Here is a 19,524-nt window from a genome sequence, read left to right on the forward strand (position 1 = left end):
ATTAGAAATATACCTTTTCAAACTTGATTTCTGAGTGAGTAGTCCATGAACCATCCTTATTGTCACTATTTATGAAATAGTTGGCTTTTAATCTGATTTTTAAGATAAAATATTTATATATTTTGTTAAATAGTTTAATCAACCTGCTCAGTAAGGTTTAGTAAGGAGTATAAAGTTTAATTCATTCAAATATCCATACTATGTCCTATAAAGGAAACATACCAGTTAATTAGAGGAGAAACATTTACTAGCACTAAGAGGAATGTATAATGTGGGTCTTCATGAAAAAGCAGTTAAAAGGCATAATAGTATTTTTGTAGTAATTTCACAAAACATAGAAATGGTCTTCATAGGACTCTTACTTTAAGCTTGAGTAAAAGTTGTGGGCATATGTAGATCCTGATTCTGTTAAATTGCTTCTTTGAAAGCCTGAGGCAATGTGAGGTTAATGGCTTCCAACAATTTGATTAGAGAGGCATGTCAGATCCAAGGGAATATTAGTATACCCAATTGATTATTCCTCTCAGACTTTGTTGTAACCCAGGTTTTTTAAAGTAACCAGCAATGTAAGATGTCTTTGGTGAGTGTTCCATGAGAAAAGAATTTTGCTCTGTAGGGACTGAAGAGTAATTGTGTTCCTGGCTCTGTAGACAGCAGTGACAGTATAGATAAGACTGTAAAGTCGGGAACGGGGAAGAGGATCGAGAGAGACAATAATAACTTGTTGAGTTCCTAGTGCTCAGCATTTGCATGATTAATATTTATCTTAAGTGTCTCAAAGATGGTAAAGTGGTTTTTCTTTAATAGTTTATTACCCTGAAAAGGATAAAGTGTCTTTTCAGTAAGAAGTGAGGGACCGAGGCAGTTAATAGATCCTATGTGACTTGGCCATGTTCCCATAAATAGTTATTTATATAAACAATGACAAGACAGAAGTGACCTTTGAGCCTTTGGCTTGTTGATCTCAGAAGTTTGCTTTAGATTTTATTTTTTCTCTCTAGGTTTTACTTCTACATAACCTACATATATAATATACAATCTCTATTATACAACCTCATTTTCTCACTGAGAAAGTAATTTTTGCATCTTTTGGTCATTACCTCATACATTTGTTCTTTTTCTCTGGACTCTCAATGAGTCCTGAACCTTCTTTGACACTCTCATCTTTCATTTTAAGCTGCCCTCTGCCAAACATTCACTCATACATTTTTCACTTACCAAGTTACAGTCTTCTGTAAATTTTTATGCTGCCCTGCCAACCTACATTCGTGGTTTTCTAGCAGTTTATTTGCGTACATATGTGGGGAAATGACTGTCTGTAAGCAGGTGCATGTGTGCCCCTGGCTTTGTGGGTATGTTCAGATTGTACTCTGCATCTGTTCATAGGGTTCAGGTAAATTCAAAGGACTGCTTCTAAAAGTCACTTACATGATAGCTCCGTTTCTTCTTCCTCTGAAGATTAACCATGTACTTTGTATGGTTAAACAGTTGGGTTGAAACTTGTAAAATTTAACCAGTGTCACCCCAATAAACTAAAAGAAAGTTGGGTGATAGGTTGAATACAGTTACATGACATTGAGGTACAAACTTGGTGGACATTGTGCCTCTCTATTTAGCAATAAACAGCACTCTATTATACTCCAGTGGACAGATCTAAGTTTGCTAGCACTGTCATGTATGTTATTTTTTACATAATTCCTAAGCATGGTTCTTGATCCTGAGGTTTACTGCTGTGGAAATGTTTTCATTTACTTGTATATGTTAATTTCCCCAAACGATGGATGGATGTTAGATGGACATCTGTTATCCTTCATGGTTTTACATAGTTGGGAATGACTGACCTAGAATAAAATCAAAATCTGTGATAATGAAGGTACTTAGAATGAAGATGAGGATAATGATGATATGTCCATTTCCTTAAGATTTCTATTCCTCTGTTTCCCTTTTTTTTCTTCTGTATCTGGTATATTGACTTTTTTTTAATGCTCACAACTAGTTCCTAACCTTATTTGTTCAGCTTGCTTTCTCTGTCACAGGGCTGTTAGAAATTAACTCAGTCAATTCTCGCAATTTAGAAGAGGCAGTGAAATCACCTCCCATCCTACTAGGCTGGAGGTCAGCAGCTATTCCTAACGGGTTTCTCACACAATCTGTTACTGTGGCCTCGGTGTCTCCTCCCACGGAGCCAGTATGGGTCTGGGTGCGGGCATGGTAGTGGGCTAGGAAGCTTCTACAAGCACCTTGATTCTCCCTTATGCATTATTTTGGGTGCTTTTCCACTTTTAAAATATTATAAATTTGAAAGCTTTTCACAATAATTCCCCAACTATTTTCTGTTTGTGTTTTTATGATATAAAACCCTTCAAATCACAAAACTTTAGTAGAAGAATCATCAGTGGTATCACTTCAGGTTTTTTACTTCCGTAAAGTTTTGACATTTTCTTTATTTTTCTATTATCTACCCACAAAATTTCCCTTGGTATTGAAACAGTATTTAAATCTACTTTTCATTGGTTCTGTTACAATTACTAGCCACTCTTGAAAGTTAACTGAGAGTGACCAGTGCTAACTTGAAAGAGAGGGAGAGAGGAGCACTGTTTATTACCCAGGAAAGAAAAGTATATTCCAGAAATTGGAGAAGAAAACGAAGATAGGGGCATATGCTTTATAGCTATATGCCCTCACAGTGTCAAAGTTTAAGGTATTGCTTCAGCTTCATAAATTCCACATTTATTGTCTTCTCGTGACTGTGGGAATTAATAGTTAATTCTTAAACAGTTAAAATAGCCTGAAAGTAAGTATTTGCATTAAGTTGCCAACCATAGAGATAGAGAATTGGATAGTCAAGATGAAACTGACATATAAGATTACCTTTTTCTAGAACACTGGTTTCAGTTTCCAGGGCTAGCTTTTATGAGCAGAGCAAGCCTACATTCCCAGCCCTTGCCCTATCCTGTTATCAACCCATGTTACCCTTGAAGCATTTCCTTTCAAATCTGTTTTCTTTTGGGGAAACTCATCTGCTAAGCTGTAGTCAGTATCTTAACCCCCAGCTAAACACCTGAACGCATTCTGGTAATGCTGCGGCTAACTAGGTTTAGAGAAAAACTGTGTGGCTTTTTCAAGTTTATTTCAGCTTTCTAATTTTTAGTGTCCTAACCTGCACTATGAGGGAGGGTAATAATGAGATAACACATGTCAAACGCTGATCACATGACTGGCGTATACTTTTTTTCAGGAAGACCTAAAACTCATTTCTTTTTAAATGTTACTTAATATCAACTGTTTTCATTATTAATGATTTATTGGTTAAAAGTGCAGACGTTGGAGCCCAAGTTCTTGAATTCATATCTCAGCTCTGTTCCATACTATGTAAATCTTTGACAAGTTGCTTAAATTCTCCATACCTCACAGGATTGTTGTAAAGATTAAATGAGTTAACACATAAAACACTTAAAGCAGTACCTGGCATGTAATACATAAATATTAGCAATTATTATTTTATCACCACATTATTTGCAAAGTTTGAAGAAGATAATTCTTTGCAAAAGATAATCATCAGGGACTTAGAAAGATACTACTAAAGACAAGTTTTCCCTACTTCTCCACGTGCCTTAGGCCCAATCCTGGTATAACCTACTTACAATTGGAATCCCCTTGACCAAGAGGAGTTTTATTAAAACTCCTTTTCTTTAAATTGCTTCTACACATTCCGGAAGGCTGTCTCCTTTCCCTGTACTCTTGTTGTAAATATTAATAAATGATTTATCTGTGGCACAGTTGCAGTCTTTCTGGAAAAGTTATAAAACAGAATTCTCTCTAATTTCTCTTTCAGGATATGATTGTCAATGGCTTGCTTTAACTTCTTTTTTTCAGCAGCCCCCTCCACGTTTGATAAATTTTCAAAATCACAGCCCCAAACCCAATGGACCAGTTCTTCCTCCTCATCCTCAACAGCTGAGATACCCACCAACCCAGAATATACCACGGCAGCCAGTAAAGCCCAACCCCCTGCAGATGGCTTTCTTGGCTCAACAGGCCATTAAACAGGTATATATATTCACTTTTCCTCAGTTGCTTACTCTGCTCTCTACTTCGAGATGACATTGGATTTATAGATAAAGTAACAATTATGAACAGCAAGAGCACCCTGGTTTGACCAGGTGGTGGCACAGTGGATAAAGCTTCGGACTGGGACACAGAGAACCCAGGTTCGACCCCAAGGTCACCAGCTTGAGCGCAGCTAATCGGCTTTGAGCAAGGCTCACCAGCTTGAGCCCAAGTTTGCTGGCTTGAGCAAGGGGTCACTCGGTCTGCTATAGTCCCCCGGTCAAGGCACATATGAGAAATCAATTGATGGACAGCTAAGGAACCACAACAAAGAATTGATGTTTCTCATCTCTCTCCCTTCCTGTCTGTCTGTCCCTATCTCTGACTCTGTCTGCCACAAAAAAAAAAGAGCACCCTGACTGGTTTGCTCAGGCAGGTAAGAGCTACTGTTTCCTCCACCACCAGCGTAGGTTCCAGCTTTATCAAATGAAGTAATTTGCTATTTATCCATCTGCTTTCCAGCTTCCAAAATGTGGTTTCTGTCTTCTCCTTTGTCTTTATGAGTCAATGCCTTTTTAAATTATTTTCATTGATTTAAGGGGTGGAGGGAGAGAGAGAGAGAAGCATCAACTCATTGTTCCACTTAGCTGTGCTCTCATTGGTTGCTTTTCATACGTGCCCTGACCAGGGATTGAACTTATGACTTCTGCACACTGTATGATACTCTATCCACTGATCCACCCAACCAGGGCCAAGGCCTTTGAACTGTCAGTTTCAGATATATCAGGTAGGGACAGAAGAAATGTATGTTTTCAGCCTTCCATCTTTAATCTGGAGGTTGCTGTGCATGTTCTTATATTTCTTTTTCAGTATGTGTAAGCTTTCTAAGATTGGTTCTGTGGTTATCTGGGGTATACTAACTGCCGTCTTCTGGTACAAACCAGTGCTTTTTATCTTTGGACAGGGTTATTGAAAGTTACATATACCTGTGCCCTCTCCCTTTTCCATTGAAATCACAATTAAATTCAAATAGAATATGCCTTCTACTTTGTTTTGTGTCTGGAACAGGGATTAGGCAGACATTTGATGTCTTGGCCTCTATTTCTTTCCACTGTAGTGGCAGATCAGCAGTGGGCAGGCCCCACCGTCGACGGCCAATAGCACGTCCTCCACTCCGTCCAGCCCCACCATCACCAGCGCCGCGGGATACGATGGAAAGACATTTGGTTCACCTATGATTGATTTGAGTTCACCAGTGGGAGGGACTTATAATCTCCCTTCTCTTCCAGATGTAAGTAAACAGAAAATTTATAATAAGAATCTGTTTCAAAAATTGTATGTAGCCTGACCAGGCAATGGCGCAGTGGATAGAGCGTCAGACTGGGATGCAGAGGACCCAGGTTCGAGACCCCGAGGTCGCCAGCTTGACTGCGGGCTCATCTGGTTTGAGCAAAAAAGCCCACCAACTTGAACCCAACGTCTCTGGCTCCAGCAAGGGGTTACTCGGTCTGCTGAAGGCCCGTGGTCAAGGCACATATGAGAAAGCAATCAATGAACAACTAGGGTGTTGCAACGTGCAATGAAAAACTAATGATTGATGCTTCTCATCTCTCTCCATTCCTGTCTGTCTGTCCCTGTCTATCCCTCTCTCTGACTCACTCTGTAAAAAAATAAATAAAATTAAACAATTCAGCCTTTAAAAAAAAAATTGTATGTGAACTTGGATTTTGTAAAAGGCATGGCTTTGTTGGATATAGGTTATGTGTGTTTATTTTAGAAGTTATTCAGCCCCTTTAGAAATATAACAGCAGGAATCTGTGAGCGGTCAGTTTTGTCCTACCATGTGGTCGTAATGCACTAGGTGACGTTGGTGTTCTGGAAGTGTGCTGTGTGTGTACGGACTTGCTTCATCTATCTTGTGTACACCAAAGCCTCGCTTCTCAAAGTGTGGGCCAAGGACACAGCTGTCTCTACACCTTCAGAGGCTCCACTAGATCCTCCTCTGTAAGACAAGATTTTCTTCATATCCTTGACCAAAACCACACATCAAAACAGATTTAGTGCGGCCCTGGCCGGTTGGCTCAGCAGTAGAGTGTCGGCCTGGCGTACAGGGGACCCGGGTTCGATTCCCAGCCAGGGCACATAGGAGAAGCGCCCATTTGCTTCTCCACCCCCCCCCCTCCTTCCTCTCTGTCTCTCTCTTCCCCTCCCGCAGCCAAGGCTCCATTGGAGCAAAGATGGCCCGGGCGCTGGGGATGGCTCCTTGGCCTCTGCCCCAGGTGCTGGAGTGGCTCTGGTCGTGGCGGAGCGACACCCCGGAGGGGCAGAGCATTGCCCCCTGGTGGGCATGCCGGGTGGATCCCGGTCGGGCGCATGCGGGAGTCTGTCTGACTGTCTCTCCCCGTTTCCAGCTTCGGAAAAATACAAAAAACAAAAAACAAAAAAAAAAACATTTAGTGCAAAAGGAGATAGAAGAATCCAGTTGGCTGGTATTAAGCAAGATGATAAAGGAATTTGCAAAAGATGTGAAATTGTGCTATTTTTCTCACCAGGTTTCTTTTTTTTTTTTTTTTTGGCTATATTTTGTTATTTGTAAGTAAATGAAGCATTAAAAAATTATTTGCTTTACATTTTAAGGGTGTGAATGACACATAATATTCCTTTCTCTTGGCACCTGATTTCTGAAATAGTGTGTCCTTGGTATATTTACTAACATAAAACATTAAAAAAGAGTAAAAGCTTTTTAATGATTGTGGGGAAAATATGCTTCAGACCCCAGATATATTTTCATGTTGTATTACTTGATAATAAACTCTTAATGTTTTCTTATAAATTTAAAGTAGCTTTTTAACTTGCAAGGTGTGGATACCATGAAATAATTTCAATTTTTTTTATATATATAAGATTGACTGTTCAAGTACAATTATGCTGGACAATATTGTGAGGAAAGATACTAGTGTAGATCATGGCCAGCCAAGACCACCCTCAAACAGAACTGTTCAGTCACCCAATTCATCAGTGCCATCGCCAGGCCTTGCAGGTAAAGTGGGCTTCTTTTGATTTTGTGACTGTTTTTCTAGCTTGTAATAAAAAAAAAATCCCTCTTCCTTTTTTTGTTGGATGATTTAAAAGGGTCTGAGTATTTGGCACTATTTAAAATTAATATACAGTACTTTCAAAGTGGAAATCAAAGGTTAAACTTCCGTACCTTTTAAGTGTCAATATATCTTAAAGTATAGGCATTGTATACTCCCAGGAGAAAATTAGTATTATACTTTATCTTTGATAAGTTGCTGTGATGTGGTGTCTTTTAGGATGTAATTTGCCTAAGGTCAGAATTTATCAGTGACAATCACTGTTTTGGTGGTTTGTTTGGTGTTTGTGTTTCAGGATTTTTAACCTACCTGCTCATTTCCTTCAAGAGATAAGCAATCTACTAGGACTCCCGGAGACTATGGTTAAACAGGGGCCTTAGACCAAAATAAGGAAAGAGGAGAATTTCTTCAGTCATTCACCAGCCACATAAACATAAGGCAGTAGTTACACAGCTTAAAAGGAAATCTCATTAAAAACATAGACAAACTTCAAATGGGAAGGAAATTATTGACAAAATAGTTCAGAGACTATTTGATTATATAACAAGTTTATTCAAATAAATGAGAGTACTGAGGATATAAGTAGATAATTCCCTAGAGAGGAAATACCCACAGCCAGTAAAATTGGAGCATTCACACTAGTAGTCATTTAAAAAATTGAAACAAGATATAATTTCTAACTATTGAATTAGCAAAGCTTTAAAAAATGAAAATTCTCATTGATAAGTGAAGTATTATGATACGTAGCTGGTTGGGAGTGTGACCTGACAAAACCATTTCTGGAAACCATTTTGGCAATGTTGGCAAAGCTAACTGATACCCATTTCTGACTCTTTGCCAGGTGCTGAACAAAGTACTTTACATGCACCGCCTGGTAGAGTGTTTGTTTCCGTGTCTTCCGTTAAGTGGTCTCCAGTGGCTTTCCTTCTTAGACTCCTTTTATATCACCCCTGACCACTTTTTATTGTCTTCTGTAGTTTTCACTGGCACCAGTGTCCTCAACAAGAGCCTCTTTTGGTCACTCTCACACAGGGGACGTTTGGCAATGTTTGGAGACATTTTTTATTATTATACCCCTGAGGGGGAAGTATGGAGAGATGCTACTTATATCTATTAACTGGTAGGGCCAAGGATGCTGCTAAACATCCTATAATGCACAAACAGCCCCCCCAAACACACACACATACAACAAAGAATTATCTGGCCCAAAACGTCAATAGTGTTGAGTTTCTACAGCCCTGCTAGTCTAAGGGGGCTCAGGTTGTGCTAGGAGTTCAGCAACTACTTACGTTTTATATACTTTCATTATGTGTTCCAGTTTCAATGCAGTGCGACGTAAGCACATTCAAGAGGAATTAAGTACATAATTATTCATTCCTTTTATGATGTGTATGATTTCCTCCTCTGCAGGACCTGTTACTATGACTAGCGTACACCCACCAATACGGTCACCTAGTGCCTCCAGCGTTGGGAGTAGGGGAAGGTGAGCTGACTTAACCTTATTCTCTCGATAGAAAATCTTTAACTTTTCTTTTGTCCCAGTGCTCAACATGCTTTGGTAGTCAACACACTTTGAGCCACTTTTTAAATTTTTTACTTTTAAGTTAAAATAATTTAATAATTTTTATATAAAGTTAATAAGTTAATGGGTTAGGTAAGTTATTATTTTAGCCTTAAAGATACAAATATATTTGTGTTTATGTTGAAAATAAGACGTTTGATTTTATCACAATAGCAAGGGAAAAATGAGAGTATAACACACTGTACTAAGTGGGCACACACACAAATACAAACTTTGGGAAAAGAAATAATAATTTTATGCTAATTTCAGTATTCTCTAAATTTTCTAATGACCAAACGTTGATTTTGCTTTAAAATAAATTTGCATTTGTTGAAATTCTATTTTAACTTATTGCTTTGGTCGTCTGTTCATTATGCTGCAGATTTCTCCTAGAGAGTGAGCCCGGGTCTTACTTTCCCGTCACAGGGAAGAAGCATTCTCTGAAGGGAGAAAGTTGGGTTTGGTCCCATCAGAACATAGCAACTGTCTGTATAAGTTTTTTGTCTCACTACATTCTTTTAAATAGCAGGACATCAATAAATTATGTCTCTGGTTAATTGTCTTCACATTTTGTGACAGTACATCATTAATGTGAGCCTAGAGTTCTCTTTGTCACTGACTAGAGAGGGCAATGGGAAAGCCTAAAAAAGATGCGAGTTCTAAGAGGCTAAGTCCAGCTTCCCAATTTTAGAGCCTCTGTATATCGAAGACAATTTTTCTTTAATTCATATATTAAATTTATTTAAATGTCTTTTCAGGTGTACAGTATAACTATTTAGAGAAGTTGACAATAAAGAACATTTTTAACACATAAGTGAAACTTGTATATAGCAGTTGCGTTTAAGTCACATATTATTAATTACTGATGTAACACTTACCATTGCTGTGAAGATTTGGCATTATTCTGAAAACTATTATACTTTATTTTGAGATACTTAAGGTAGCATTCTTAGGTATTTTTTAATTTTGTTCTTTCTCTCTTTTACTTACAGCTCTGGCTCTTCCAGCAAACCAGCAGGAGCGGATTCGACACACAAAGTCCCAGTGGTCATGTTGGAGCCAATCCGAATAAAACAAGAGAACAGTGGGCCACCTGAAAATTATGATTTTCCTGTTGTTATAGTGAAACAAGAATCAGATGAAGAATCTAGGCCTCAAAATGTAATTATGTCAATGATTGCAATGCTATCCCTATTCAGGGGATAGGGTGAGAAAAACTTTTATACAGTTCACAGAAGGTTTAAAAATTTTTTTTCAAAGCAGGAAAGTAGTCAACTTACAGTTTAAAAATAGTAAATTAAAACAAAAAGATGGAAAACAGGGAGAAGAATTTGAAAAAATAGTCTCAAATAAGGATGTTGGGCATTTGAAAGAGAGAACAGAGTACAACACATGGATGATAACTGCTAAAGAAATAATATCAGGAAACTTTATGTAGCTAAAAGGCATGAGCACCTGAACAGAAAGGGCCTGCAAGTTCCAAAACGATAAGCAAGAAGATTGTTAATCGTGCGTACAGATTAAATAAACATTTTTAGACATATATGCAAGATCACAAAAAGTTTAATTTCCCTGTACTCGTGCTCAACAAGATATTTAAAAATAGGATTCACCAAAAATAGAATAAACCAAGAACGAGGAAGACTTAAGAGCCCAAAGATGGGATCTGACACAGAAAAGAGGCAAAGAGAAGAGTAGTCCCCAGTACAGCAGCTCCTCTGTACCCATAGGGGAACAGAAGACTCCACAGGAATGTCTATAGGGCAGAAAAAGGTTTTGACAGCGTTGAAAAGCATTTTATAACACTGTTGGAGATGGTGAGGATGACTTAGTGATTTTAAATTTTCACCATCCCAGGCTCCAACATGAAATTTTGACTTATCTTAAAGTTACTGGTGGCTCTATGAATGATTTCTTAAAAATCTACACTAGGAATGTTCTGTGTCTATGTATACTTTGAATTAACAGGACCAATAAGATGTACTTACAGTTCATATGGTTGGCTTCTATAGTATCCACCTATTCTCCCATTTCTGTAACCATCAGCAAATTCAAAGGATTTTCCTCTCTTATTCACACCCCTGTACTTCTGGTATTCTATTCTGTTGGAGTCTTTCCATAGAGGTCATGTCTTCTTTACCATTAGAGACTCAGCAGTTCGCAGTAAATATATTCTGTTGTCTTGCATATTTACATACTCCTTTGAAGTGACCGGGTGCCCACGAGAGAGCAGTCTTTGGTCTAAATTGCAGTAGTGCTAATAAAGAATACCAGCTTTAAGAAATACGTGTTCTTGCCTCCTTCCATTGCAGACCAACTATCCAAGGAGCATCCTCACCTCCCTGCTCTTAAACAGCAGTCAGAGCTCTGCGTCTGAGGAGTCTGTGCTAAGATCAGATGCCCCTGATAGCACAGGAGACCAGCCCGGACTGCAGCAGGATAGCTCCTCCAATGGGAAGCCTGAGTGGCCAGACGCCTCCCAGAAGTCACCCCTCCATGTTGGAGAGACGAGGAAAGAGGAGGACCCCAATGAGGACTGGTGTGCAGTCTGTCAGAACGGAGGGGAACTCCTATGCTGTGAGAAGTGTCCCAAAGTGTTCCATCTTTCTTGCCATGTGCCCACTCTGGCCAATTTTCCAAGGTAAGATCACACTTGCTTCCCTTCCCCACATTCTTTCACTATAAACAATAAAAGCAAGAAATGTTGACAGTTACTGTAACAAAACCTTGGTAAAAATTTAAAGGTCCACTTGGCACATGTGTGTACCCCAAAACCTATAATGTAGGGTTTCCTTCCCATACCCTGCCTCTAATTCCTTGTGCTTCTCTCAGAAACCTGGTCTGTTATGAAAGAGAAAAAACGAACTTCAATTTTACAACAAGGGGTTGCCATAAAGAACAATGGCCCTTATGCTCAGCTGCTACTGTTGCATCTGACTGGGAAGGCATTGACATTTACAAATATCTCAAGTAAATTCTCACAGTCCCTTTGAGATGATGGTGATGATGATGAAGATGAAGAAGAAATATTGAGCTAATCTCTCAGTTCTTCAAAAGCTATACTATTTAAAATTTCATTGCAAACAGTTGCAAAATAGTGCCAAGAACATTTCTTTTTCTTGAATCGTGGGGTAAATACCAGTGATGCATTGCATCAGCCATAGATGAACGTAACATGTCTGTTTAAGTCTTGTTTTGTATATGTATTTCTTACCATCTTGGCTAGACTTACATTTCCCACTTAGGCCCGCATTGCCTCCACTGTTCAGCTCTCAGCACGGTGCTGTGTACATAGTAGACATATGGTGAATGCTCACTGATCAAATTCATGCCAAATAAATAATTCTGTATCATGCATGGAGGAGGTGGGAAAGGCATATGGTGAAGAGAGAAACAATGCATTAGGAACTCAAACCCTTTATCCCCCAACAGTGGAGAGTGGATCTGCACTTTCTGCCGAGACTTATCTAAACCAGAAGTTGAGTATGATTGTGATGCTCCCAGTCACAACTCAGAAAAAAAGAAAACTGAAGGCCTTGGTAAATTAACACCAATAGATAAAAGGGTAAGTTTCTGAGCGTTTCCAATCTAAATGTTCATCAATGTTTCTGTTGTAAGATCCGTTATGTAATGTAGGGTTGGTTTTCATCAAAGAAGTGTGTATTCAACCAAGTTTTCTATCAACTCTTCTTTATTTCCACAAAAGTATAGGAATCTTAACTAATATATTTAAAGGCAGACTATAACATTTTTAGTTAAAAAAACATCACAGTGCTACATAGACATCTTGTAGAAGTTTAAAATGCTGTCCTTGAACAAGATAGAAGGCGTGTATCCTTGATTTGGCCAGTGCTCTTAAATTTGGTCTACCTTTAGTAAATTTGTTTTTTATTTCTATGTCAGACAGGTTTTCTTCTCCAGAAATTGTTAATAAACGGGTTTTCTATTTACTTTACCTGGCAATAATTCCAGTCTTTCACCCAGTGGTACTAGGTTTATACCTCAAAACCAGCTAAAATATGAACTGTAATTAACATTTAAACCTACTAAATCAACACTTCTGTATTACTGAAGAAGCCTCTGTGCTCAGTGATTAAGGAGGACAACGAGTATGAAAGTTGTCATGCGAGAAGAGACCAGACTCGCTCTGCGGTGCTCCGGTGTTCACTGCGGGAAGCCCATAAGCAGGGAGGTGGCAGGGTGCAGGATTGCCCCCCGCCCCCAGACAGGAGCCTTAGGGCTGGACACACCAGAGAAGGGCTCCACCTTGGAGTTCTTCCTTTATTGGCTGCTAATAATTCTATACACACATTGGAGAGAGAAGGGGAAATTATTTTTAAAGAGCTTCAAATGGGTGTCTATGATACTACTTCTGTTCCCTATAATTACATGACTGCCTTTATATATCACATAAACCCTATATTGTTAAACAGTACAGTTCAGTAAGTGATTGGGAAGGAGATCAAAACTCCAAGTATTACTACTTTTCTTGTATTCAACTGGTTTTAATCTCTTTTCTGGTACTTTGAGACCCATGACATTGTAATAAATAAGCTGTGACTTTATTTTTTATTTTTTGCTTAGAAGTGTGAACGTCTACTATTATTTCTTTATTGCCATGAAATGAGCCTGGCTTTTCAAGACCCAGTTCCTCTAACTGTAAGTATTAATGTCATTTTGTGCATTTTTACACACTGGAATGATTTTTCTAAAACTTGATTTATGAGGATCTAGTTTCTGTACCATTTTTCAGTAGTTAGTTTCTTAGATCAATGTAGTCTTAAAGCTTATTCATGCATATGGAAAGCTTTGATCTTAAATATATTTTAATGTTTATAAACTGGACCAAAACTTCTGCTCATTTTTCATATATTGTTCTCATCTCATGTATTTTACCTACTAGTTTCTGTAATGATGTCTGTCAGTTGTCTCTTTCCCAGGAGATTTAGACATGTCTCCTAAACTGTTTGGGAAAAAACTTTCCATTTGAGATTAAGACCCCAAAATACTCTGTACACATTTTGATTTATGTGTCCAGACTTCAAATATTAGATAGACTTAAATCATAGAGGAAGGTGCATGTGCATGTGTGTTAACCATTGGCTTCTAAAAGGTTTATAGTGAAAATTTGATAAGACTTAAATGCATAATTTTAGAGTCTAAAAGTACTACTCAAAATACATTTTTTTCTCTGATGTCCAAAATTCCTTTAAAAGTTCTAAAGTTCAATAAATTTTAAAATTTTAATTGAAGACTGTCAAAGGAAACTAGCTTATTAAATATATTCAGCTGATAAACAATGAACTTTTCTCTTGAGAACAGGATTTGAGAAGTTGAGGTCAGAAAAGGAAATAAATACTTTCAGGGGAATGACCTTTTGTGCCCCAAAGAGACAGGGCAAGAAAAGAGGGTTTTAACCAGTGAAATCTTTTTTTTTTTATAAAGATTTTATTTATTCATTATAGAGAAGGGAGAGAGAGAGAGAGAAGGGGGGAGGAGCAGAAAGCATCAACTCCCATATGTGCCTTGACCAGGCAAGCCCAGGGTTTTGAACCGGCAACCTCAGCATTTCCAAGTTGACACTTTATCCAGTGCGCCACCACAGGTCAGGCCCCAGTGAAATCTTTATCCACTTAAAATTTAACCTAGAACTTGGTGTTATTTATGATCTTGGCTTATAGTTACATTTGGTATTACTAACACAGTAGCAACAAAAAAGCTCCCTTTTTCTTGATATATAACATCTCATTCAGTGTTTACAAAAAACTGAGGTTGGGAGGACTATCCCTACTTGATAGAGGAGGTCTAATGAGGTAAGTAACTGAGTAGCAAGCTGGAGATCAAACCTGATTTGCAGTAACTGTGCAGCAAAAACATGTCAAATTCTATTGAGTAATACTTTTTCTAGTAATTGGTTTTTGTTTAATAGTGAAAAAGGATTATAGAGAGAGTTTAGGAGAGAAAAATGTGAATGTTGCTGCTTGGGTTTCCCAATAATGACAAAATAGTGCAATCTGACTTTTATGCTACCACTTGTAGAATTTATTTAGGACCAGGTGGAATTTAGTTATTTATATTATAGTATCTCATTTATTTTGAAAGGTGCCTGATTATTACAAAATAATTAAAAATCCAATGGACTTGTCAACTATCAAGAAAAGACTACAAGAAGATTATTTCATGTATACAAAACCTGAAGATTTTGTAGCTGATTTTAGATTGATCTTTCAAAACTGTGCTGAATTCAATGAGGTGAGGTGGGGAGGGGAGATGAACAGCAATATTGAAAGTAATAGTCACCCATACCTTATTAACAAATTATTATTCATGCTAGCATGACTTTATCCTAAAGTTCAAATCTGTCGGAATGATAGCTGACAACTTGGAAACAATTTAGAAAATAACTGTATCTAACCTAGAAGCATTTTTTGTCTTTCCCATTTTTATTTCTTAGAATACAGCACTTCCATACTTTAGTCTTTTTGATGTTGATCTTGAAATAATTAAGGATATGGTCTAAGTAGCTCTTATTTTTAATTTTTCTCATTGGTCAGTTTATCTGAGTATCTGTCAGACTTGAGTCTTTTGTTCATGGTTTGTTCTACATATTGGTTACTCATTGTTCTACATATTGGTTCCATGTTTCATTCGTTCCAAAAATACCTGTTATAATAATACAGATTCTGGCATCTTTTTTGTCTCTCTTTGGTATTCCAGTCCTACCACTGTTACACCCTTCTAGAGTAATCCAGATGAGCCCAAGCCTTTTAGTTACCTTTGTCTCACCTTCTCTATACTTTGTTTAGCCCCAGACTATTATTTCTGTCAATGACATTACATAAACATTTTCCCAAAATAATCCGCTGTTACTCCTAATCTCAAATTAAAAGGGAACAAACATGTGAGAAATTTACTATTTATTGTCTAAAATGTTGGCCTTTGTGTTTTGATTCATATTTTTATTTTTATCTTACAGCCTGATTCAGAAGTAGCCAATGCTGGTATAAAACTTGAAAGCTATTTTGAAGAACTTCTAAAGAACCTTTATCCAGAGAAAAGGTTTCCTAAACTTGAATTCAGGAATGAATCGGAAGATAATAAATGTAGTGATGACTCGGACGATGACTTTGTACAGCCCCGGAAGAAGCGCCTCAAAAGCATAGAGGAGCGCCAATTGCTTAAATGAGCAGCTCCGTCGGCATGTGCCGGCTTTTAACACCCTACCAGGAAGAGTTTGTGACCACTCTGAGCTATAAATTTTTGATGTTTACTAGACTTTGATTTTATTAATAACCCATTTCTTTTAACCCTCTTATTAAGTAAGAAAAAGACAAAGGAAGAAAGAAAGAAGCATCAACAACAAAATAAAAAGACATTGTTTCCACTTTCTGGTTTCAGAACTGTAATTTGGAATGATAGTTACTATAGAAAAGAGATAGACTTTGTATGAAAATTTGTTGAAAATTTAATGTGGTTTGGATGTACACATTAATCCATTTTTAGAAAATCCACTACTCATTTATTATGGCCCAACAATGAGTTGGGTGTTGTACTGTCCTTACAAACAGTAAATAGTGAAGAACATTTGGGCCATAATTAATGAACATGGATGGTAACAAGAGTTCTATCCTAGGATGCCGACTGGTGCAACGAGAAAGTAGATTAGATACCATTAAGAAGGCACCTAATAGTATATCGCGTAAGATGGCAACTGTATTAAACAAAAAGCAGGAAAACAAATGTTTGACTTTTTTTTCTTGTCTATAAACGTATTTGGTATAGCAGAGTTCAAGGCCATTTTTCATACATTTCCTAATCGAATTTCTTCCACTGAGGAAGTGGCCACATTTGGTTTTGCTGTAAGTCTGTGTGTGGTTTTATCGTTTGTTTTAACCGTGTGGGTGATCCTTTTATAACAGGATGCATTGTTTGCGGTATGGCTTTTAGTGGGACACCCAAAATACGAAATACAGCTGTGTGCCGTATTTGATGTGAGGATTTTTAAAAATATATACCCTATTGGGCATTAAATGTAAGTTCCTCTGAAAGGGACTAGTTTTTGTGGTTTTCATCTGTCTTTTTATAATTTGAAATGAAAATGTATTGTGGAATTGGGAAGCAGACAGTTGGAGGGAATTAACAGTGAACATTTAATTTTCTCTGAAGCATCTATTTCCTATTTTAAAAAGTCAGACCCTCAAATCAAATCTTTGATCTTAATTCTGAATCTCATTTTTATTCTTCTGATAGAGATACAAAAGACGTCTTCTGAGAACAAGCCTGTTGTTAATGGGCAGACTTAGCTAGTTTAACTGACATTCATTTATTTCTTGTACAGCATTGGAGAAGGAAACCAACAGTTTTGTTTTCCGTATTTGTCTCCTGAATTAAAACAGGGCAATACAGATATATTTTGAGAAGGATCACAAAGGGAAGCAGCACTAAAGAGAAAGTATATATAATTTTCTAAAGGCATCCAATCCAACCCAGAATTTCTGACATACCCAGAACTTGTATTGATATGTTCAGTGACATATTAATCTTTTGAAACAGTAGTTAAAAGTATTTTTCAGTAACAGCTTTTAAGATTAAAGTCCTGTGACCTTATTAACAAGCATTTATATGTTCAGATGGAACACAGTTTAGTCTTTAAATTCTAAAAACAGCTATAAGATGATCCTAACTGTATAGATCCCATGCTCATTTAGAGAGCATCCTCCCAAAAGTTTAGTGCAACTCAAGCAATCTTGACCTAAAGTTAAAACACTCCAGTGTTTATTTCTGATAAAAAGAAACTCCAGATTTCCCTCTGAATTTGGAACCAAGAGTCTGGCGTTATAGCTGCAAGACCCTGTGATCGTACCTTTAGCCAAAGTTTATGAATGAGCAGAGCACATGGGAGCTAGGATTGATTCAATTCCAACTCATCAAAGACCAAACATCTGATCTTTCCAGCAGTTAGGAAACCCGAGTACACAGTCAGTGACTTATATGGTCATGGCAGAATTATAAATGGGCTGAGATATACCATATTAAATTCAAACTTATTTGTATATCAGCAACCAGCAATGCAATCATTTTGTCCTTTGCATTAACAGGCCCTGCTTATCTTTTCTGAATGGAGGGGTAGGAAATTGGAAAGTGCTACAAGGAAAATGTCCCTCTTCCTTGGTAGTTTTACCTTCTCTTCCAAACTAAAGAGGCTCCGCATTAGTAATGTGGTTCTGACATAACTCAGGAATGTGTTCAGAGAGTTTCACCCCAGAGTCAAAAAGGTGAGTACACAGACCATTGCTGTATTTATGGATTTGCATTTCAAAGTCCTATGATGTTATAGTGCTTAAGCTTTTAAATTTGGGTTTCATGGCGAGACCGATTAGACCATGAAAGGAGAAACTCCTCTTTTGTTGAGCCCTGATCCACAAATAATGTGAATCCCAAAAATAAGTTGCTTCATGTGAACAAAATGTTTCTAGGTTTAAACTGAAGATGTACTCGTTTTCTGTTTTTCTGTGTTAACTATGAATGAGAGAAATCAAGTGATCTGATTAGCCATTAAAATTATGGACATGACCATGAGTTCAGCTATCTAATTTCTTATTGAAATAGAGTACCTCCTTTTAAATAATCATGTACATATTTTTTAAAGGATTTTATAACCTCATGTAAATTAATAGTTGATGTCTTTTTACAAACATACTGCCCCTTCATTTTGGGTGTAAATTTACTAAGTCATAATTTCACATGCTGATGGCTCATGTTCCTGAGTGAGAAGAATACTAGCCTATCAGATCACAGATTTCTATCTTCATGAAGGTTTTGCTTATTGTGAAGGACATCTGAGAAGATAGTCTTTGTTTAACTTTAGGGGGCCAACTGGTGCTTTGATTTTAATAAAAATTAGCTTTGGTGGATTTTTACTGTGAATATTTTACCACAAGAAGGAATTTTTAATGGAAAAGTAATGTCATTCAGTAGAACTTAAACTGGTTTGAGTCTGCCTTCATAACTTTGTGTGTTCCTATATAAAATTGACACATATAGGAACAAGCTACTCGTCCATAAATAATAGGAAACTCTAAAAAAATTCTAACACGTGTATTTCATCACATACAGGAAGGAGAACCCAAACTCCGACAGTAGAATGAAAGAGTATTATACAAAGAGCGGGGCCTTTATAAGTCACTTTGAAAGTTTACCTATGTTAATTCTGCCTGAAAGGTTAAAAGTTTTGATTTTCAGAAATAACTGTTTAAAACTCACTGTTGGATATTTAATAGATATTACTCTGTTAGGGATGGGAACATCTTTCTAGTTGATTCTTAAATGAGTTTATAAATAGATTAAGTCCTAATTTGAGTCCTAAAAAATCCTTCCTTAGAAGTTACAAGTTAAACATTTAGCAAAATTTTATCGTTCTCAACATTTTCAAATGTGGTCTAGAAGAAAGGCTATTTTAAAGTTGTCAATGAAAGAATGTCCAAAGCTGTATAAGAGTCTGAGTCAAGATTTGAAGACATGCTCTAAAGCAAGATCTCAACAGATTGAGAAAATACCCCAGAGAATGGCAGTTTTGCAGCTCATTCTATACATTCAGAGACAAAGGAGAAGTCTCCTGGTGGTAGACTCAAGGGACAGGAGAAAGCAAAAACATGGAAATGCCTAGGATTGGGTAAAAATGAAAATGGAGAGAGAGGAGCTTCCTCTCACATTGGCGAGTGCAGGAGAGTTAATAATGAACAGCTACAGCGCGGAGAGACGGTGTGCGGGACAAGGTTGCACGAAGCGGCAGGTGGTCTCCAGGGGGGCAGCTGTACC

The 19,524-nt window shown here is 37.4% G+C and overlaps 1 protein-coding gene across 6 annotated transcripts in view; it reads left to right on the plus strand.

Moving 5' to 3' along the window:
- Positions 1 to 16,758, plus strand: part of TRIM24 (tripartite motif containing 24) — a 95,410-nt gene extending 78,652 nt beyond the window's left edge. For 4 of the 6 annotated variants that reach the window (XM_066362802.1, XM_066362805.1, XM_066362804.1 and 1 more), the window contains 10 exons: positions 3,877 to 4,050; positions 5,168 to 5,341; positions 6,955 to 7,090; positions 8,556 to 8,628; positions 9,699 to 9,867; positions 11,019 to 11,347; positions 12,139 to 12,271; positions 13,291 to 13,365; positions 14,809 to 14,958; positions 15,683 to 16,758. In XM_066362802.1, the coding sequence (XP_066218899.1) occupies positions 3,877 to 4,050; positions 5,168 to 5,341; positions 6,955 to 7,090; positions 8,556 to 8,628; positions 9,699 to 9,867; positions 11,019 to 11,347; positions 12,139 to 12,271; positions 13,291 to 13,365; positions 14,809 to 14,958; positions 15,683 to 15,892 (1,623 nt within the window). In that variant the 3' untranslated portion in view covers positions 15,893 to 16,758. The remainder of the gene's footprint in view (positions 1 to 3,876; positions 4,051 to 5,167; positions 5,342 to 6,954; positions 7,091 to 8,555; positions 8,629 to 9,698; positions 9,868 to 11,018; positions 11,348 to 12,138; positions 12,272 to 13,290; positions 13,366 to 14,808; positions 14,959 to 15,682) is intronic. The other 2 variants (XM_066362803.1, XM_066362806.1) reach the window with 1 other exon arrangement.
- The last annotated feature ends 2,766 nt before the right edge of the window (positions 16,759 to 19,524 follow it).

Source organism: Saccopteryx leptura, chromosome 2 (genome assembly GCF_036850995.1).
Source record: "Saccopteryx leptura isolate mSacLep1 chromosome 2, mSacLep1_pri_phased_curated, whole genome shotgun sequence".
NCBI classification, from domain to species: Eukaryota; Metazoa; Chordata; class Mammalia; order Chiroptera; family Emballonuridae; genus Saccopteryx; species Saccopteryx leptura.